Below are 17,178 nucleotides of genomic sequence, written 5' to 3' on the forward strand. Positions count from 1 at the left end.
GCGAGCCTTATGTAAATGGACCCAGTCAGATTATCCCGTTATCCCCATTAACAAATGTAAAATAAATAAATAAAATAAATAAATGAGTGTGAGGCACTGCACAGATGAAATTATTCAAGGTTTATAGATACATGAAGCACTCAAAGTGGTGGGAAGTACTCAAGAAATCTTTTACCAGAGTTGATTTTATATGCAAGCATGTTCACCAACTAAGTTAAGAAGGAATGCTGACATGAGCCCAAGAATTGTTTCTATAGTCCATATGGACTGAGGCACTGCTGTTGAATTTTCTGGTTGGGAGTGAAGATATACAAGATTTGTAAAACCCAAATGTTATGAGTTGATGTTAGAATGATCTTCATTGAAGAAGATCTTCACCTCTTTCTTCCTCTCCTGTAGATCCAATGAGCAAGCATTAATAGGGTAAAACATCAGCAGGGAAAATAAAAAAAAAAAACACTGTATACCCAAGCTAGTCTCACTATACCTAAGCTAGTGTTTTTAACCTAGTCCCACTACATTACAATGCTTAGATATTCAAATGTAGCAGCAACTTGTTGGGAGATGGACAGAATTTGACTCCAGAGTTGAGCTGGAAGGAAGAATGAAAGTGGGAGAGAAAGAAAAGTAATAGTCAGTATATAGTATAGTATTATAAAGCTGAGATACAAAGCATATGAGCCCTTTTAAAACACTTATAGAGCTGAATTAATTGTGTTTTCCAACTAAGAATACTTTGCTACTTTCATTTCTTTTGAACTTATTTACTACTTTCTGTGTGCCCCCCCCAATCCTTAGAATTATGCTGCCTGGAGCTTTCTGTACCATGTAGGGTTACTATTAGCAACTTGGTTTGAGAGAGATGCCAGATAACTGAGGATCCAGGATGTGTTCTGTGATTATTCTTTTAACTCATTTGAGGACTTTACCCAGAAATGGGATATCAAGGCCAAATATGTGCAGTCACACCTGAGGGTGATGTTCCCAGGTAACTGCTACTGACAAGGTAACTCAGGCAACTTGGTCAGACTCAGCCTAAAAAACTGGTTAGAACTCTTCTGTGGGCTGACCATTTGCAAAATAAAAAGTGGGGGTAAGGTATGATGACAATCAAGTGGCAGAAGGATGGATTAAGATGGAGTAGACCATGGAATGTTACCACAGCTGGAAAAATAGCCAGCGTTCTTGCAGGACATTAAAAAAATACCTGATAGATTTAATTGGTCTTATTACTATTCAGGGCATTGGTTCTGGAAGCAGACCTCTTGATCAGAGGTGGTCCCACTCTCTTTTTTTTCTCTCACTCTCTGGATCCTTCTCTAGTTCCTATACTGGAGATGATCCTTAGTTGAGATCCCATGTGGGTGTGAGGATATTCACAAACTCCTGGATGGATGCTTTTCAGACAGAGCTTGTGACAGTAAATGAGAGGGTTACTTCAATCTCACTGTAAGCTACTGAAAGCAATACTTTGTTTATTTTGTATATTTTTGTATATATATCTAACAGCAATTCAGAATAATCAGCCTTCTTAGAAACCATGGATGTACTGCTTAGTAGGTACCACTTATACGCTCTTCAGTTCTCCTGGAAGACTTTAATTCCTATACAGGTAATGATGGTGATACATCACCATCATGTCTCACCATCATGTCTGATTCCTAGGTGCAGCTTCAGCATTTCTGTCTAGAGATGCAACGATATAAGTAAGAAAGTACAGTTGTGTACTCTTACCATAAATGTAGATGTTCGAGTGTATTCACTGCTGCAGTCATCATATTTGGGTTATCCCTGCCAGGGTAGCCCTCGGTTGGCCCGAATACCAGAGGCTTAGTATTTTTGCGTTGGTTGCTGTTGTTTCAGGACTGATGTCAGGTTGTCAGTAGTACAAAGTAAGGCAGCCGATGCCATTACATCAATTTTTCTTGCCCTAACCTGTCAGCCCCCCCCAAGTAGGAGCCAGGTTCTGGTGGAAGAACCTCACCAGTAGAAAGTAAATACCAATATGTCCCTTGTAAGGAAAGAGAAGGAAAAAAAAGGGGAATGGAGGGAGGGAAACCACGACTGCAACAGTGAATACACTCGAGCATCTACATTTATGGTAAGTGTACACAACCGTACTATGTTCTTCATGTTTCACTGTTGCAGTCATCACATTTGGGTTGATTCCCAAAGCTGAGGAAATGGGTGGAGGCAGTCAGGGAAACTAGGGGCTGGCTAGGATGCCCTGCAGACTGCAGAGGCAAACCCTATTCTGGATTTGGAGAAGAGAGGCAGGTTGTAATGTTTGGTAAAAGTGTGAACAGATGTCCAGGTGGCAGCCTCCAGGATGTGCCTGGTGGGGACTCCTCTGAGGAAAGCTGCAGAGGTGGAGGCTGCTCTGGTGAATTGAGTTCTGACCCCCTTGGGGGAGGCTTTCCATGTTGTCTGTAGCAGAAATGGATGCAGTGTGCAATCCATTTGGAAATGGTTTGTTTGGAGATGGCTTTGCCTTCTGCCCCTGTAGCAAAGCTAACCAGCAATTGATCATACTTTCTGAAGGATTTAGTCCTGGCTAGATAGAATCTGCTCTGTCTGTGCACATCTAGAGCGTGCAGGATCCTTTCCCACTTGTTCTGGGGATTAAGAAAAAAAGGTGGGCAAATGAATGGATTGGTTGAGAGCCACACTGGACACCACCTTGGGCATGAAGGATGGGTTAGACCTGAGGGATACTCTGTCAGTATGGAAGATGATGAAGGGTTTCACAGCCATGAGTGCTTGCAGCTTGGAGACTCTTCTGGCTGAAGTGATGGCCAGAAGGAAAGCTGTCTTTCAGGAGAGAAATTTTAGCTCTGCAGAAGAAGCTGGTTCAAAGGGGGGCAGGGTGAGCTTTTCCAACACAAAGTTAAGATCCCAAGCTGAGGTTGCTGCTCTTCTGGGTGGCCTCAAGTTGCTATCCCCTCTTAGGAACTGTTTGATCAAGGAATGTGAGAAAAGGGGCTGCTCAGTGGGAAAATGAGTAGAGATAGCAGAGGCATAAATTTTAATAAAGGAAAAAGAGAGGCTGCTGTGTAGTAGATAGCCTGAATCCAGGTGCAGAACCTTTTCCATTTGTCAGGCATCTGGCCTCATGTATAACATCTAGAACCTGTTTTACTGAGGTTGGCAGCTTGATTGGGGGTAGGAATAAGCCAAAAGCTAAAAAAATGAGTTCTGCAAATTGGGGATGAATGCATCCCCTTCCCTCTGGGTCAGAGGTTTGGAATCTCTAAAGAGGCCATGGTGGCAGGGGGGGACAGCAAGGCAGCAGGGGGGCCAGTGCTGGTGAGGCTGCCTGGAGCTATAAGAATTGTCCTTGTTTTTCCCTTTTTCTTTGGGAAGGACAGGGCATCCACTTTCCAAGCCATGCAGGTAGTGCTTCTGGGTGCAGAATTTTGAGCTGAGGGTGAAGGTTCTTCTGTTGAGCTGCCACTCGTGTGGGTCCAGACATTTTCTGTTTAATTGGTCTGAGGGAGAAGAGAGAACCCTGGGTGATATTGTGAATTGAGTCACCATGACAGAAGCTGTGTGCAAAAGGGGTGGTGTGTCCTCCCTGCTTGTTGATATACCACATTACAGTGGGTTTGTCAGTTTTGTCAGGAGAGCCCTTGGGAGAGAAAGCTTGAAAGGAAAGGGCTTGCATGCTGCTCAGCAGATCTGTGGCTAGCCTAGTGGATAGATCGATGATGGGGTGCTAGGTGCTGTCTTTTCTGGTACAGATAGATCGATGATGGGGTGCTAGGTGTGCTGTTTTCTTCAAAAGTCTGGAGTAGAAACCTTGGCCTCTCTGTTCTGCAGGAACGTGCTCTACTGCCCTCATAGAGAGTAGGGAAAGGACTTGTTTTTGTGCCTCTGCCCACTGGTGTGGAGGTAGATCTGGAAATCCTTTCGGTGTAGGAAGGGTGTGGAAAGAAAATTTGTATCCCTAGGACACTATGTTGAGAACCCAGTGGTCGCTGGTAATGGTGGCCCAGGTGCTTGCGTGAAAGGAGAGTTTTCCTCCTATGGGTAAGTGAAGGTGGGCAGAGGGAGGGGGTGGGGAGGTGAGTCATTGTGAGTTCTTACCATAAGGGGATGGCTTAGAACTCCCTGGTTTTAAAGTGGAGGTAGTCCACTCCTTAGATCTCTGCATTCCCTGTGGCTGCTGTCTGGGGGAGGTCTGGTTCCCAGGGGTCTGGGCTGGACTGGCTTAGTGGGAGCAGGAAAGGACCAGTGCTTGTTGGGACAATGCCTCCTGAACCTGGGTGGTTGGACCTGTAAGAAACCCTTAACTGTCTGCATAGATTTTGCTTTTTCTTCCATTTTTTATGACCTCTTCTGCCTTAGTGCCAAATACATTGTCTTTGTGCAAGGGGGCATCCAACAATGTAGATTTGACATGGTCTGGCAAGGGCTGTTCCTTAAGCCATGCATGCCTTCTAATGACAGATCTGGTGACTGCTGCCCTGCAAGAAGCTTCTAGGGCATCAAAACCATAGTGCAAGGTGTGTTTAGTTACTTGACTTCCAGAATGCATTAACTCTTGTCACTTTTTAGATTCTGCACAAGCAGGAAAGGAAGACATATTTTGTTTGAGGAGTTCCAGGGTATGTTGATGAAATTTTAGCATATGGAACTGACAATTTAGTGCCCTGGTAGCAAGAGTAGCTGAGGTGTATACTTTTTTACCCCATCTATGCAGTGCTCGGGAAACCCTATCTGAGGGGGCGGGATTCTTAGTAGAGGTTGCTTTAATCCCTTTAGGCCCTTGAGAAATTACCTCAGGGTCAGCAGCAGGATTTTTAAAAAGAAATTTGTGTGAGTCAGGGACTCTATAGTACCTGTCTGGTTTTCTGGGTGCAGGAGGGAAGGTGTCAGGAGTCAAGCTGGATTCCAGGAAAACATCCACTACAACATCCAGAACTGGGGGGATGGCCAAGGGTCTGTGCTGTGAAAGATCCAAGAATTCCCTGAATCTCTTTTTAGACTGAGGGTAGTCCTGACTCTCCCATTGGAAATGCTCCCTTAAGGTAGGAAGGTTTTCCTCAAAAGAAAATCCTTTGGGGGAGAGGCAGAATGGGATGGAATCCTCTGCATCAGAATCCTCATAAGTAGAGAGGGGTTGTATGTCTTCATATTCAGATGCATCAGAGTCATCTGACTCTTACTCAGACAAAACTACAGGGGACAGATCTCTTTTCCTTTTGGAGGGGGTAGCTTGGCTTCCCCGATCAATATGATAAGGTCTTCCTCCGTTTTAAGCATTTGAGACTGAAGCAAGGAAGCAGGTGAGATTGGTTCATTGGTTTTTTGGGTGTGGTTCTTACCCAGGCCTAAGAAACTCAATAGTTTTTGAAAGAATGATAGTCGTGAAAGAATACATTGGTTTTTGTCAAGAATTGATAGTGCGAAGGACTTCCTCGGAAGCCGGTGCCTGTTCAGCGGCTCCAGACACATCCATGGTAGAGACGACCGCAGGATCCTTAGTCGAAGAAGAGTTTTGCGGCATACTGGACTCTGAAAGGGTCTCTGTAGTGGCCTGCGAATCCACAGAAGTGGGCATTAGGAGCTGCGAAAGTGCCTCAATGAGGACCTGAGAACTGACGACTAGCTTAACGGAAGCGTCATCAGTAGGTTTGGACCTGTGCGGTCTGTCTCTGTCCTTATCTTTATGTTTTTTTGGAAGCTCTGTTATCAGATGGCTTACCGAAGCCATATCAGAGTTCAAGGACTGTAAACGAAAATATCTAGTTGCAATAAGGGCCCCTCAATGGATAGTTCTGGCATTGAACAAAGCACAGAAGCGACAGCGGGGGACATCACGGTCTGGGTCTAAACAAGTGATGCGGTAAGAATGAAAGTCTCGGTGTGGTATTTTCTTTCCACAGGTGTGACAATTGTTAACGTTTTCTGACATTGGTTAGTGCAAGAAAAAGGGTCCCCAATGGGGTACTTAGCTTTAGAAGACTTCAGCTTCAAATCGGTAGACAAAACTCAGGTAGCGGCCGAACGGCACTAATGCGAACTCTTCTGCTTCATGCTCCACAGCAAGAAAGACTGATGTAATGACATCAGCTGCCTTACTTTATACTACTGATGACCTGACATCAGTCCTGAAGCGACAGCAACTGATGCAGAAATACTAAGACTCTGGTATTTGGGCTGGCTGAGGGCTACCCTTGCAGGGATAACCCAAATGTGATGACTGCAACAGTGAAACATGAAAAACATCAGATATCTGGCCATCTAGTTCCTTTTACAACATAGTATGGTGGCATACATACTCATTTTCTAGCAAATAGTACAAAGTTTACATATCAAAACAAGAATATACTAATGTCATTGTAGATCTCATATATGGTTATACATCAAGTCCTCTTCATGTAAGGCAGATAGATAGTAAGCATAACACTCATACAGACATTAGTATCACACAGCCAGTAACCTTCATGCTTTCTCTGAAGACTGCAGGAGGGCAGTATAAGAATTTATTGCCATCTATATGTATCAGCAGAAGAAGAGCTATGTGGCATTGGAGAGAGCTAGTGTTATGGTATGTCATAACAGAGTACCTGCCATCTGGGATGAAGATCCAACAAATTTAACAGTCTGAAGCCTTGATGTCCTTGCCCTGGAGCAGAAGCACAATGAACTCTGTTGTGTAGACCTATTACAGATATGAAAACTTCAGTTCCACTTAGATGTCACATTTTGTTTGAAAGGCCAAGTGGCCCCATTGATTTAAAGAATGTTAGAAATTTCCTAAAACTCATAATAACTGTTGTGGATCAGCCAAAAAGAGGTTTCTAATTCAGGGGAGGAGAAGGCTAGATGGACAATTAGTATGACTAGCTTTGACTACTGATCTCCAGGAAAGCTTGAGAATGCACTGATAGTAAGTATAAGTTACTTCTGTGTGGTATTAGTGAGGACTTAAAGTGTCACTACTTCTGTTCAGTGCCAGGTATGTGGTTGTGTCAAACAGGGGTGATCACATTTTATGTTGTTGCTGCTTTGAAGCCCATTTCAGGCTAGCTGCACCTAGTTCTGTTCAGTGTCTAGATATGTGCTTGCTGCTGACAGGGAGAAAACACATCTTTATCCTGCTGCTGCTTAGTGGTCCTGTGGGGTTACCTATGTCAAGCTGATTTTCCTCTCTGAAAACAATGTTGTGGTCTTATTTATGGATGGCACCCTTAGTTCCTTCTGCACTACTACATAATGCAGGATGTTGAGTGCTCTACTACAGTGTATGATGTACTGAGCTCCTGACCAGTATACAGTATCCTATGCTCCACTATCCATTGACCATATGCTTACAGGTGCACAGTTCTGTTTACATACAGTAGGCTTGCCAGTACCATGGCTTGGAGGCCACCTGTTCTTCAAGTCACTGTGCTGACAAGCCCATAGTATGTAATCAGAATCCTGTATACAGTGCAGGTAGCACCTAGGAATCAGGCTCCCATATCTGCAGCAACCTTTGAATATGTGCACCTGTATCAGTTTGTATGATGCCATACTGTGCTGCTTGTTATTTCCTTTACTTCTGTAAAAATATGAAACACTGTCTCATTTGAAATCATCTACTTTTCATAAAACGTAACTGAAAAAGGAATTCAGAGTCTCTGAGTCTTTCAGAATAAAATTAGCCTCTCCTACTTTCCTTAATGCAGGTGTTCCTCTGTGTACCCTCCTGAGCCAAATTGGATTTACAATATATTGTACATTTTTCAGCAGCTTACCACACAGATTTTAATCATTTCAACAAACAAGTGACATGATTGGGAAAGGACTTTTTTTTTCTGAACCTAATTTTAATTAGTCAGTAACTATTTATCAAGATGATTCTTCTTTATGTATCAATATTGATATATGTACCTTGTTACTATAGAAAACATGTCCATCTTGCAAAATCTCAGGATTATAAAATCTTTTAAGGATATGGAGCAGACATCGTCGGTCCCAGTGATCAGTCACACGTCCACCATATACCACTTCCCCTGTTAAATACTGCAGTGCTTGCCAATGGATCCCTTTGTTCTCCTCCAGAAGCATTTTCAGCACCTGAATGGAAACCTTTTACAGACATGAAAGGACACAAAATGAAAACTATATAAAACCTTGGAAGTAAACATCACAGAATGATAAAAAAATGTAACTATAAGGAAGTAAACATATGTATCAGTCACTGCCTTTCTCTCTCTCTCTTTTTCACACACACACACACACACACACACACACACACACACACACACACACACACACACACACACATACACACACACGGGTGTATGTTAGATGATTGAGTTTTTGGAAAGTAAAACTTAATATGGTTGAGACCATATATTCAATTTTCTGAAGACTTGGAGCATTTGTATGGAGATCATGGTACAGTGTGGGGATCAGGGAATTTACTATTTTCCTCACTGTATTGCGATCTCTGAGTTGGTATATATAACTTGCAGTGGGTGTGGAGAGTGCGGGCAGAGCTTGCCCCCTGCAGAAATATTGATTTTGATTGTTTTGTTTTGTTTGAGTTTTTGGAAAGTTGAACATATAGTCTTGACCATATGAAGTTGAAGTTTCCAAAAACTTGATAATCTGACATAAAAACATACACGCATATGTATACTTTATCATATTTAACACACTGGAAACACTTTCCTCAGTTTAAATGCAGTTTGTTTACAGTGAAATGCAAAATAAATGTTCACTTCCAATTTATAATAATATAAAATAATCACACTTTTGCTTAACACATTTTTGGTCAATTTAGAATTAAACTATTTTTTCCAATCCAGTTTAAAATATTCTCAGAGGAATACCACAACCTTTACAGTTCACAGACTTGATGTTGCAATTCAGGTCAAGCTACCTTGTAATCACCAAATACATCCAAAAATAAGCCCTAACTTATTTGCCCTTGAGTAACTCCACAAAACTTCCAGTGACTTTTCTGCTACTTTCACAGCTTCCTCTGGTCAAGGACCAAAAGTCTATATTTTTAGCCTCAAAATCCCTCTCCATGAGAAGCAAACATCTGTGATCACTGTGGCTACAAGCCTACATTTAAAACTGCTTTTTACAGGTAATTCACATTTGAATGGACTATCGCAAGATTTTACTACTGTACTATATTGATTATACCTGCTACCATCAAAATCTGAGTAGACTGCATAGTTTATTCAGCACTTTCATGTGTAACATAGGCGCTATATATGTGAATATGTGTGTGTTTATGCCTGCGTGTGTGCATGCATATGTACACCTGACAACACAGTTGTATGCATACACACACACACACACACACACACACACACACACACACACACACACACACACACACACACAGACATGACAGTTTATGAGTTTATTGACAAAGCTGCCAAAGAGCAGCTACACCATTAAAAAAAAATCACATAATTTTTTTGTTCGTTTAAACACCTTTATAAAATTATCACTTAAGCATAAGCACACGATACCAATAGATAAGAAAACAAACCATATTAACATTTTCCATTATACACATTATATATTATATGTTTTCTTTTTTTATAACAACTGTCAAAAACGAACGAGATAAACTAAACACAAAAAAAAAAAAAAAAGAGAAAAAAGTGGCAAAACACGGACCAATCCACGAATAAAAATTTATTGTTAGCACTTTCATGCACTACTTCTCAGTGCACTTCTTCAGACAACACAGCATTACAAAATACCAAATATATAGGTTGCACAATTAAGAAATAATTAATCACAACTGACCACAGCTACACAATTAAAAAGTTCACCTAACTATTAAAGCAACCTACTTCTAAAAGTCAACCACAAAATGACTAACAACCTGCTGTCATTCTAAATACCAAAATACTCATATTACTAAATAGATTTTATCAAAATGAATCTAAACAAACTTAATATTAAACTCAATTCAAAACATATTAAAAAGTACTTAAAAAGTGCTTAATATCTAACGTTCTAAAGCTTTTAATTTAAGTAAACATTTAATAGAGCACACATCATTAATTCCTGGATAAACATAGGCATTAGTTTTTAACTGCCATAATAATTCTTGTTCTTCTAATTTTAAATGCCAATGCCCTCCTCTGGTGTTTCTGGGTACCTGCTGAACAACAACAAATTTAAAGCTGTGTGTATTATGTTCAAGTATATGCCTTGCTAAGGCATTAGTACTGATACCCTTTGATATGACATAAATATGCTCATAAATCCGCTGCTTTAATTGACGTTCAGTCTTGCCAAGATAGAACGTAGGGCAAGACTTACATAAAGCTAGGTACACCACCCCTTGACTCTCACAATTAAATTTATGATAAATACCATATCTGGTATTTTTAATGTGAAAGGAAGAACCTGTTAGGATATATTTACAATAATTACATCTACCACATTTGTACATTCCTTTTTGTTGTTTGTATTGCTCATATGGTAGTTCGAGTAATGTTTTCAAATTTGGGCCCTTTTTAAAAAGTATTATAGGCTTAGTACCCAAAACCTTATTAACCACTTGTTGTTGGGAGATAATATCCCAATTATAAAACAAAATATCCCTAAGCTGCACCGACACATCATTAAACTGGGTTAGAAAACTGGTAACATAATTTTCACCATCTGTTTTTACTACAGATGATATTTCCTTGTTATCAAAATAAAACGCATCATTATTGGCCTCAACAGGTTTAGATCCTTTAAAGAGAAGTGGACCTAAAATGCTCTTAGATCTCTTATCGTTAACTTCTTTATGTAATCCTTTAATCAACTTAAAAGGATACCCACGATTTAGAAACATTTCTTGCAAATAATCACACTCTTGTTGAAAATCATGGTCATTAGAGCACATCCTGGATGCCCTAACTAGCTGCCCTTTTACTATTCCCCTCTTCTGAAAAAATGGATGATTGCTTGAGAAATGTAAAAAAGAATTACTGTAAAACGGCTTCCTAAATATTAAAGTTCTAAATCTATTGTAGACTGTATCCTTATGAAGTTGAATGTCAAGAAAATTAATACAAGATTCATGGTACTGAGATGTAAACTCTAAAAATGATGTAAAAGAAGCCATAACTTCAACTAAATGCTTAGCATCATCTTCAGAGCCCTTCATTATAATTAATATGTCGTCTTGGTAACGTGTATACCAGACGACCCTTTCAATAAACATAGAGTGGGAAAATAAATAGGTATGCTCCCAATATGCCATTACAGCATTGGCAAAGCTCCCTCCACATGGGAGCCCATAGCAATACCTGATTTCTGTAAAAAAATCTCACTCTGAAACATGAAAAAATTATTTTTCAAAACAACATCTAATAGGGAAATAATTAAATCAATGATGTCTCCTGAAAAATGTTTAATATGCAAAAACTCTCTCACCCATTCCATGCCTAGTTCCTGTGGGATTACTGTGTGCAGATGATCTTTAATGTCTACAGTCAAAAACCCATAGGAAGCATCAATTGGGATGGTATTCAAATGGTGTAAAACATGCTATGAATCACGGCATATTTGAACCACTGACTTGAAGGCTTCTTTTAACTTAACATCAACCCATTTCACACATGCGTAAGTGATGGATTTGCGTCCATCAATGATGGGCCTAAGAGGGGGGTCTAACATATTTTTATGTAATTTCGGGACTCCGAAAATTACTGGGGTTAATGGTGCTGGCATGGTAAGATAATGGTAAGTATCCAAAGAAATACTACCCTCAATAAAAAGGTCACTCAAAAAACTTTTAATCCGTTGTTGTGCTTGATTGAATTCATTCAATGAGACCTTACTATAGCTTGAACTTAAAAGCATTTTACGCATCCTACCAACATAGTCGGCCTCATACATAAAAATAGCCCCACCTCCTTTGTCTGGTTTCATCACATGGATTTTATGTACTTTAATATACTCAATAAACTGCCTCTCATCATTAGAAAAGTTGTTCTCATATTTAAATACATTACGATAATATTCATTAATGACAGCTCTAAAATGGATTTCAGACATTTTTTAAAAAGCGCTATATTGTTGTCCAACGGGGGATTAAATATACTTGCAACCCGTTCATCGGACAAAGCGCCACTAGAATTGCCAAACATGACCTTCAAATTCATTTTACGTGTAAACAACTTAAGATCACATAACACACAAGCTAAATTTGGTTTAACACTTGGCACAAACTTAAAACCTTTAGCTAAAAATTCTACAAGTTGTTGTGTGATAAACATAGACGTAAAATTATATACATGGAAATCATGATTATTGCTCTGCAAAATGTTCAAATGTCCTTGGTGTTTGTGAAAAGTTACCTCCTGCGTTTGTTGTTTCTCTTCCATTGCGGTTGTTGATTCCAATTGGAGTTCGATTTGGTAGTTGTAGACCTGTTGTTGTACTTGTGAAAACCCTGATTATTCACCCGCTGGCCAAAATGTTGATTATTTTGTTGTTGTTGATTTTGCTTACCAATACGCTCACTGCGTCTAAACCCGCCATTAGAATCCGAATTGGCCTCATAGGAAGAATCTGTGATGTCATCCGCTGGTACATCAACACTGTTATCGTTATCTATGGTAACCGAAGATGTTACTATACTTGAATCAACCTCAAAACATTTTGGTGGATCAGGATAAGCACGATTGTGTTGGTATGCCAGCTTATCACAGTTGATTTTCTGTTTCTTAGTCTCCGTGATTTTAGCCAGTAAGGTGTCAATACTGGAGAATATCCTCCTATAGTCAAACTCGTATCTGATGAACTCTGGATCAGAAAAAATGTCTTTATCTAAATCATCTAAATGATGTTTCAAATCTAACATTTGCTTGTTATATTGACCAATGAGAATATGCAAAAAATCCAAGCCTTGTTTATTAAAAAACTGGACCAGTTGCAAATGGAATTCTGAGTTTTTAATAATGCCTGATGGAAATTTCCATTGGTGCAACCCCTTGGGAACTATCCCAAGTCTTATACATTCCTTAAAGTACAAGATTCAATTTGTAATTTTTTATATTTTAACAAACATTGGTCAAACTGTTTTAACCTCAAAACGATGCTATTGTTGAATTCATGCTGCTCCGAATTATTTAATGGAACATCAGCATCAGTGGCTTGAAAAAATACTAGGTGTGCTGATAAAATCATTTAGGTTCGGTAAATTGTTAATATTATTGCCCATCATATTATTATTACCAGAATTGTGTGATGTAATATTCACCGCACTATTAAATTGATTACGCTCATTATCATTCAATACATGAGCGGATGCCAGTGCAACATTGCTTGTTAAACATGATGCTGGAACAGACGTAGAAACGGGCAAATTCCGCATTGAAAGATTGTTGGTATTAAAGGTTTAGGTCGAACAACAGCCTCAGCGTCCTTTGCCTGGTCAGACATTCTCCTCATCAGCTCATCAACTCGCTGGATCAGCTGTTGAATTAATGCTGTAAGATTACCAATAGGGTCCTCTTCACGATTGTAAAGACCAGAACTAATGGGACTCATGTTAAACAAAGACTGAGATTCCGCGTTACCACTACTAACAGCCATCAAAAAATAACGAGATAAAGTAAACACAAAAAAAAGAGAAAAAAGTGGCAAAACACAGACCAATCCACGAATAAAAATTTATTGTTAGCGCTTTCATGCACTACTTCTCAGTGCACTTCTTCAGACAACACAGAATTACAAAATACCAGATATATAGGTTGCACAATTAAGAAATAATTAATCACAATTAACCACAGCTACACAATTAAAAAGTTCACCTAACTATTAAAGCAACCTACTTCTAAAAGTCAACCACAAAATGACTAACAACCTGATGTCATTCTAAAATTAGAAGAACAAGAATTATTATGGCAGTTAAAAACTAATGCCTATGTTTATCCAGGAATTAATGATGTGTGCTCTATTAAATGTTTACTTAAATTAAAAGCTTTAGAACGTTAGATATTAAGCACTTTTTAAGTATTATTTAATATGTTTTGAATTGAGTTTAATATTAAGTTTGTTTAGATTCATTTTGATAAAATCTATTTAGTAATATGAGTATTTTGGTATTTAGAATGACAGCAGGTTGTTAGTCATTTTATGGTTGACTTTTAGAAGTAGGTTGCTTTAATAGTTAGGTGAACTTTTTAATTGTGTAGCTGTGGTCAATTGTTATTAATTATTTCTTAATTGTGCAACCTATATATCTGGTATTTTCTAATGCTGTGTTGTCTGAAGAAGTGCACTGAGAAGTAGTGCATGAAAGCGCTAACAATAAATTTTTATAACAACTGTATTTGAATCCAACATTACATATTTGTTTTTAATTCCTGCCTTCCCTTATAAACCTCACTCATCCTCCTCCTGAACATTATTTTAATGTATGGCTTCCACAAATTCCATTTATTTCTATGTAATTTGCTCCTTTCCTTTTTGAAAGATCTCTCTTCTAGTGATTTTAGTCTCTTTTACAAAATTCAATACTTCAGATACACTTGGTTTCGATTTTGATTTCCATTTTCTAGTAATTGCATTTTTGGCAGACAATAAAATTAAACGTAATACTGCCTTACTCTGTCTACTTAATTCAGATTCTCTGTCCCAGCTCAATTGAATCACTTATTAAGTTACAGCCATTTGCTCCCCAAATATTTTTGACAGAAGACTTTGTAGGGAATTTTTAAAATCTGCCAACTTATTACATTCCCAAAAACATGTTACCTATTACCTCTTTCTTCTCCATCTCACCTCCAATATTGGCTATTTACCTGTGGAAAAACTATTTGAAATCTTCTTGGGGTATAAAAATACCAATGCAAACACCTTCAAGCAAAAATCCCAAACCTTCTAGACTTTGTTGCATACTTGGGAGCCATGTATATCTCTCTCCATTGTTCCCTTGCAAATTGCTTTTCCAGTCTGTCTTCCCAATTTTTTCTAACCTCAACTGATTGATTCTTATAGTTTTCATACCATATTTCTTACTAATTTACTACTACTACTATTTCCAACTACTTTTCCCCTTTTTAACAGCAGTCTCTGTTCTAGATTAAACAAAAAACTCTACCAGAGCAGGTCTTTTATGTAGGTCTCACCTCTGTATTTCTCTTTAATTATACTCTGATATCAATCCCTGGTAGGGAAGGCAATCTCTAACCTGCAGTCCAAGCTTCTTCTTGCCCTCATTCCACCGAATTACCTTTCCTTCTCTACTTATTTGCTCTCAATACATTGCTTCCTTTGCCTATTTTCTCCATAAAAATTCCAGCCCTGCCTATTGCCCATTTCTGTACTCCTACTTGCAGTCATTCTTATTGGCAAACTCTCCTTTCTCCATTCCCGTCTTGGCTTAGTTCTTAGAAAAGTTTCTGAGGCTTTTCTGGATATAATATTCCCTATGGTTGTTATTATTCTCCTTAAGAATTTGCATCCACAATCCTACTCTCTCCTTATTTCTTAACCCCCCCTTCATTATTATCCTTTTCCAGTGTGAATTATAACTTAATGCTTGTGTTATGCATATGAGCCTTAACTCATATCCCTTCAGATCAGGTCGTCCTTTGGGAGGATCAATGCATCTCACTTAATTCTTGCCTTCCTCCCCACTCAGATAAATTCCTTTAACCTGACAGGTATGACAGAAATAAAGTCAGCAGGCTCTAACAGCTTATTCCAATGACTGTATGTTGTAGAACTGGTGGTAAAACTGTACTAAACTATATACCTATTTGCCTCATTGTGCCAAAGATGATACATTTAAAGGGTGCATTAATCTTCTGGTTTATACAATGCCTGTCACCTATCAGCTGACCTTGCAAATGAGCCTGTGCAGCTCTATGCAATTCACCGCGCATCCATGTCTGTGGCTGGCATCTTGTAATTGGCTGTAATTACTTCCGTCCACTAAATTTGTCAGAGTTTGTGTATATATTCTTTATTTGTTTGATCAAGAGCTCCAGCGGGGCAGCACTCATTTACTGTAAAGGCATGGTGAGAAACTGTGATTAAGATTAATAACAAAAAGTTCCACTGTATAAACATAACTCCAACAAAGAAGGAATTAATATGCAGCTGGGAATCATACCTCTCAACCTGGAAACATCAAAAATATGGGCAAAGGTCCATAAAAGTAGGTACAACTGGTCAAAAATCTGTACACTGATTAACATAAAATCTGCATGCATAAATATGTAACCCTGCCCACTCCAATGTAATTGTGGGATACTAACATTCAAACGCAAATTGAAGAACATACAAAATATTAAACCCAAAATATAACCAGAACAATAGTGTTTTATTTACATTTACAGACACTTGACAAGAGCATTCTCTCTGCAAATCAATATGACATCCATTGAAGTCATGGGGCCTAAGACAGCACTTCTTTCTCACAAAAGTCTGTAAGATTAAGCAGAGCTAATTGAGAAGAATATGTTGGCTGAAAGCCTCTAATACCATTGTCCAGACCATCTTCTTGCAGAGGTGGTGGTCTGTAGCACCTCTAACAAATCACTATGATTATTCTCAGTTGTCTACAAGTTAGATGAATTCATGTGGGAATGTGTCATCTTGACCCTCCACCAAAAGTTCTGCCTTTGATCTACTATTATTGACAGTCTTTGCGAAAGACACAAAAGCTTCCTGTGGAGGGGGCGGAGCCTAGATGGCCAACCAAGGGCAGTGAATTTTGAGAGCTCACAAAACATCCAATACTTCAAACAAAGCAAGATACTGAATAACAAAAATAAAAAATCCAAACTCAGACGTAGAAACACCAATTTTGAGAGCTCCATAAACTAGTATAATAATATATGAAAATTTTATTATTTTCAAGTTTAAAACATCAGAAATATATAGATAAACTACTAAACTAAACTACATAAATATCAATTTTGGTGGAGATATACAAAAACTTTCCTGTCAAATAACTTGGAGATATATTGAGTCACTGAATATGAATAACTCAAGGAATTCTCACCCAGATGCTGCTTCGAAAAAAATAACTGCAATTGATGACATCTAACTTACAAGAACTATCTTTGAAGATGGATGGCTTTAAAAATTACTTAGAAAACCTCAAATTAAATTCTCAAACACAGACTGATACGCTGAAGGAGCCATTACATCAACACCATACAAAAATAACAAATACAGAGAATTCTCTAAATGACA

At 38.7% G+C, this 17,178-nt stretch overlaps 1 protein-coding gene across 1 annotated transcript in view; it reads right to left on the reverse strand.

Moving 5' to 3' along the window:
- DNAH14 (dynein axonemal heavy chain 14) overlaps positions 1 to 17,178 on the reverse strand; it is a 2,550,346-nt gene that overhangs the window by 441,074 nt on the left and 2,092,094 nt on the right. The window contains 1 exon segment of the mRNA XM_044060213.1: positions 7,882 to 8,079. Within this exon segment, the coding sequence (XP_043916148.1) occupies positions 7,882 to 8,079 (198 nt within the window).

This window comes from Protopterus annectens, chromosome 1.part2 (genome assembly GCF_019279795.1).
Source record: "Protopterus annectens isolate FY-2018-M chromosome 1.part2, PAN1.0, whole genome shotgun sequence".
NCBI lineage: Eukaryota > Metazoa > Chordata > Ceratodontiformes > Protopteridae > Protopterus > Protopterus annectens.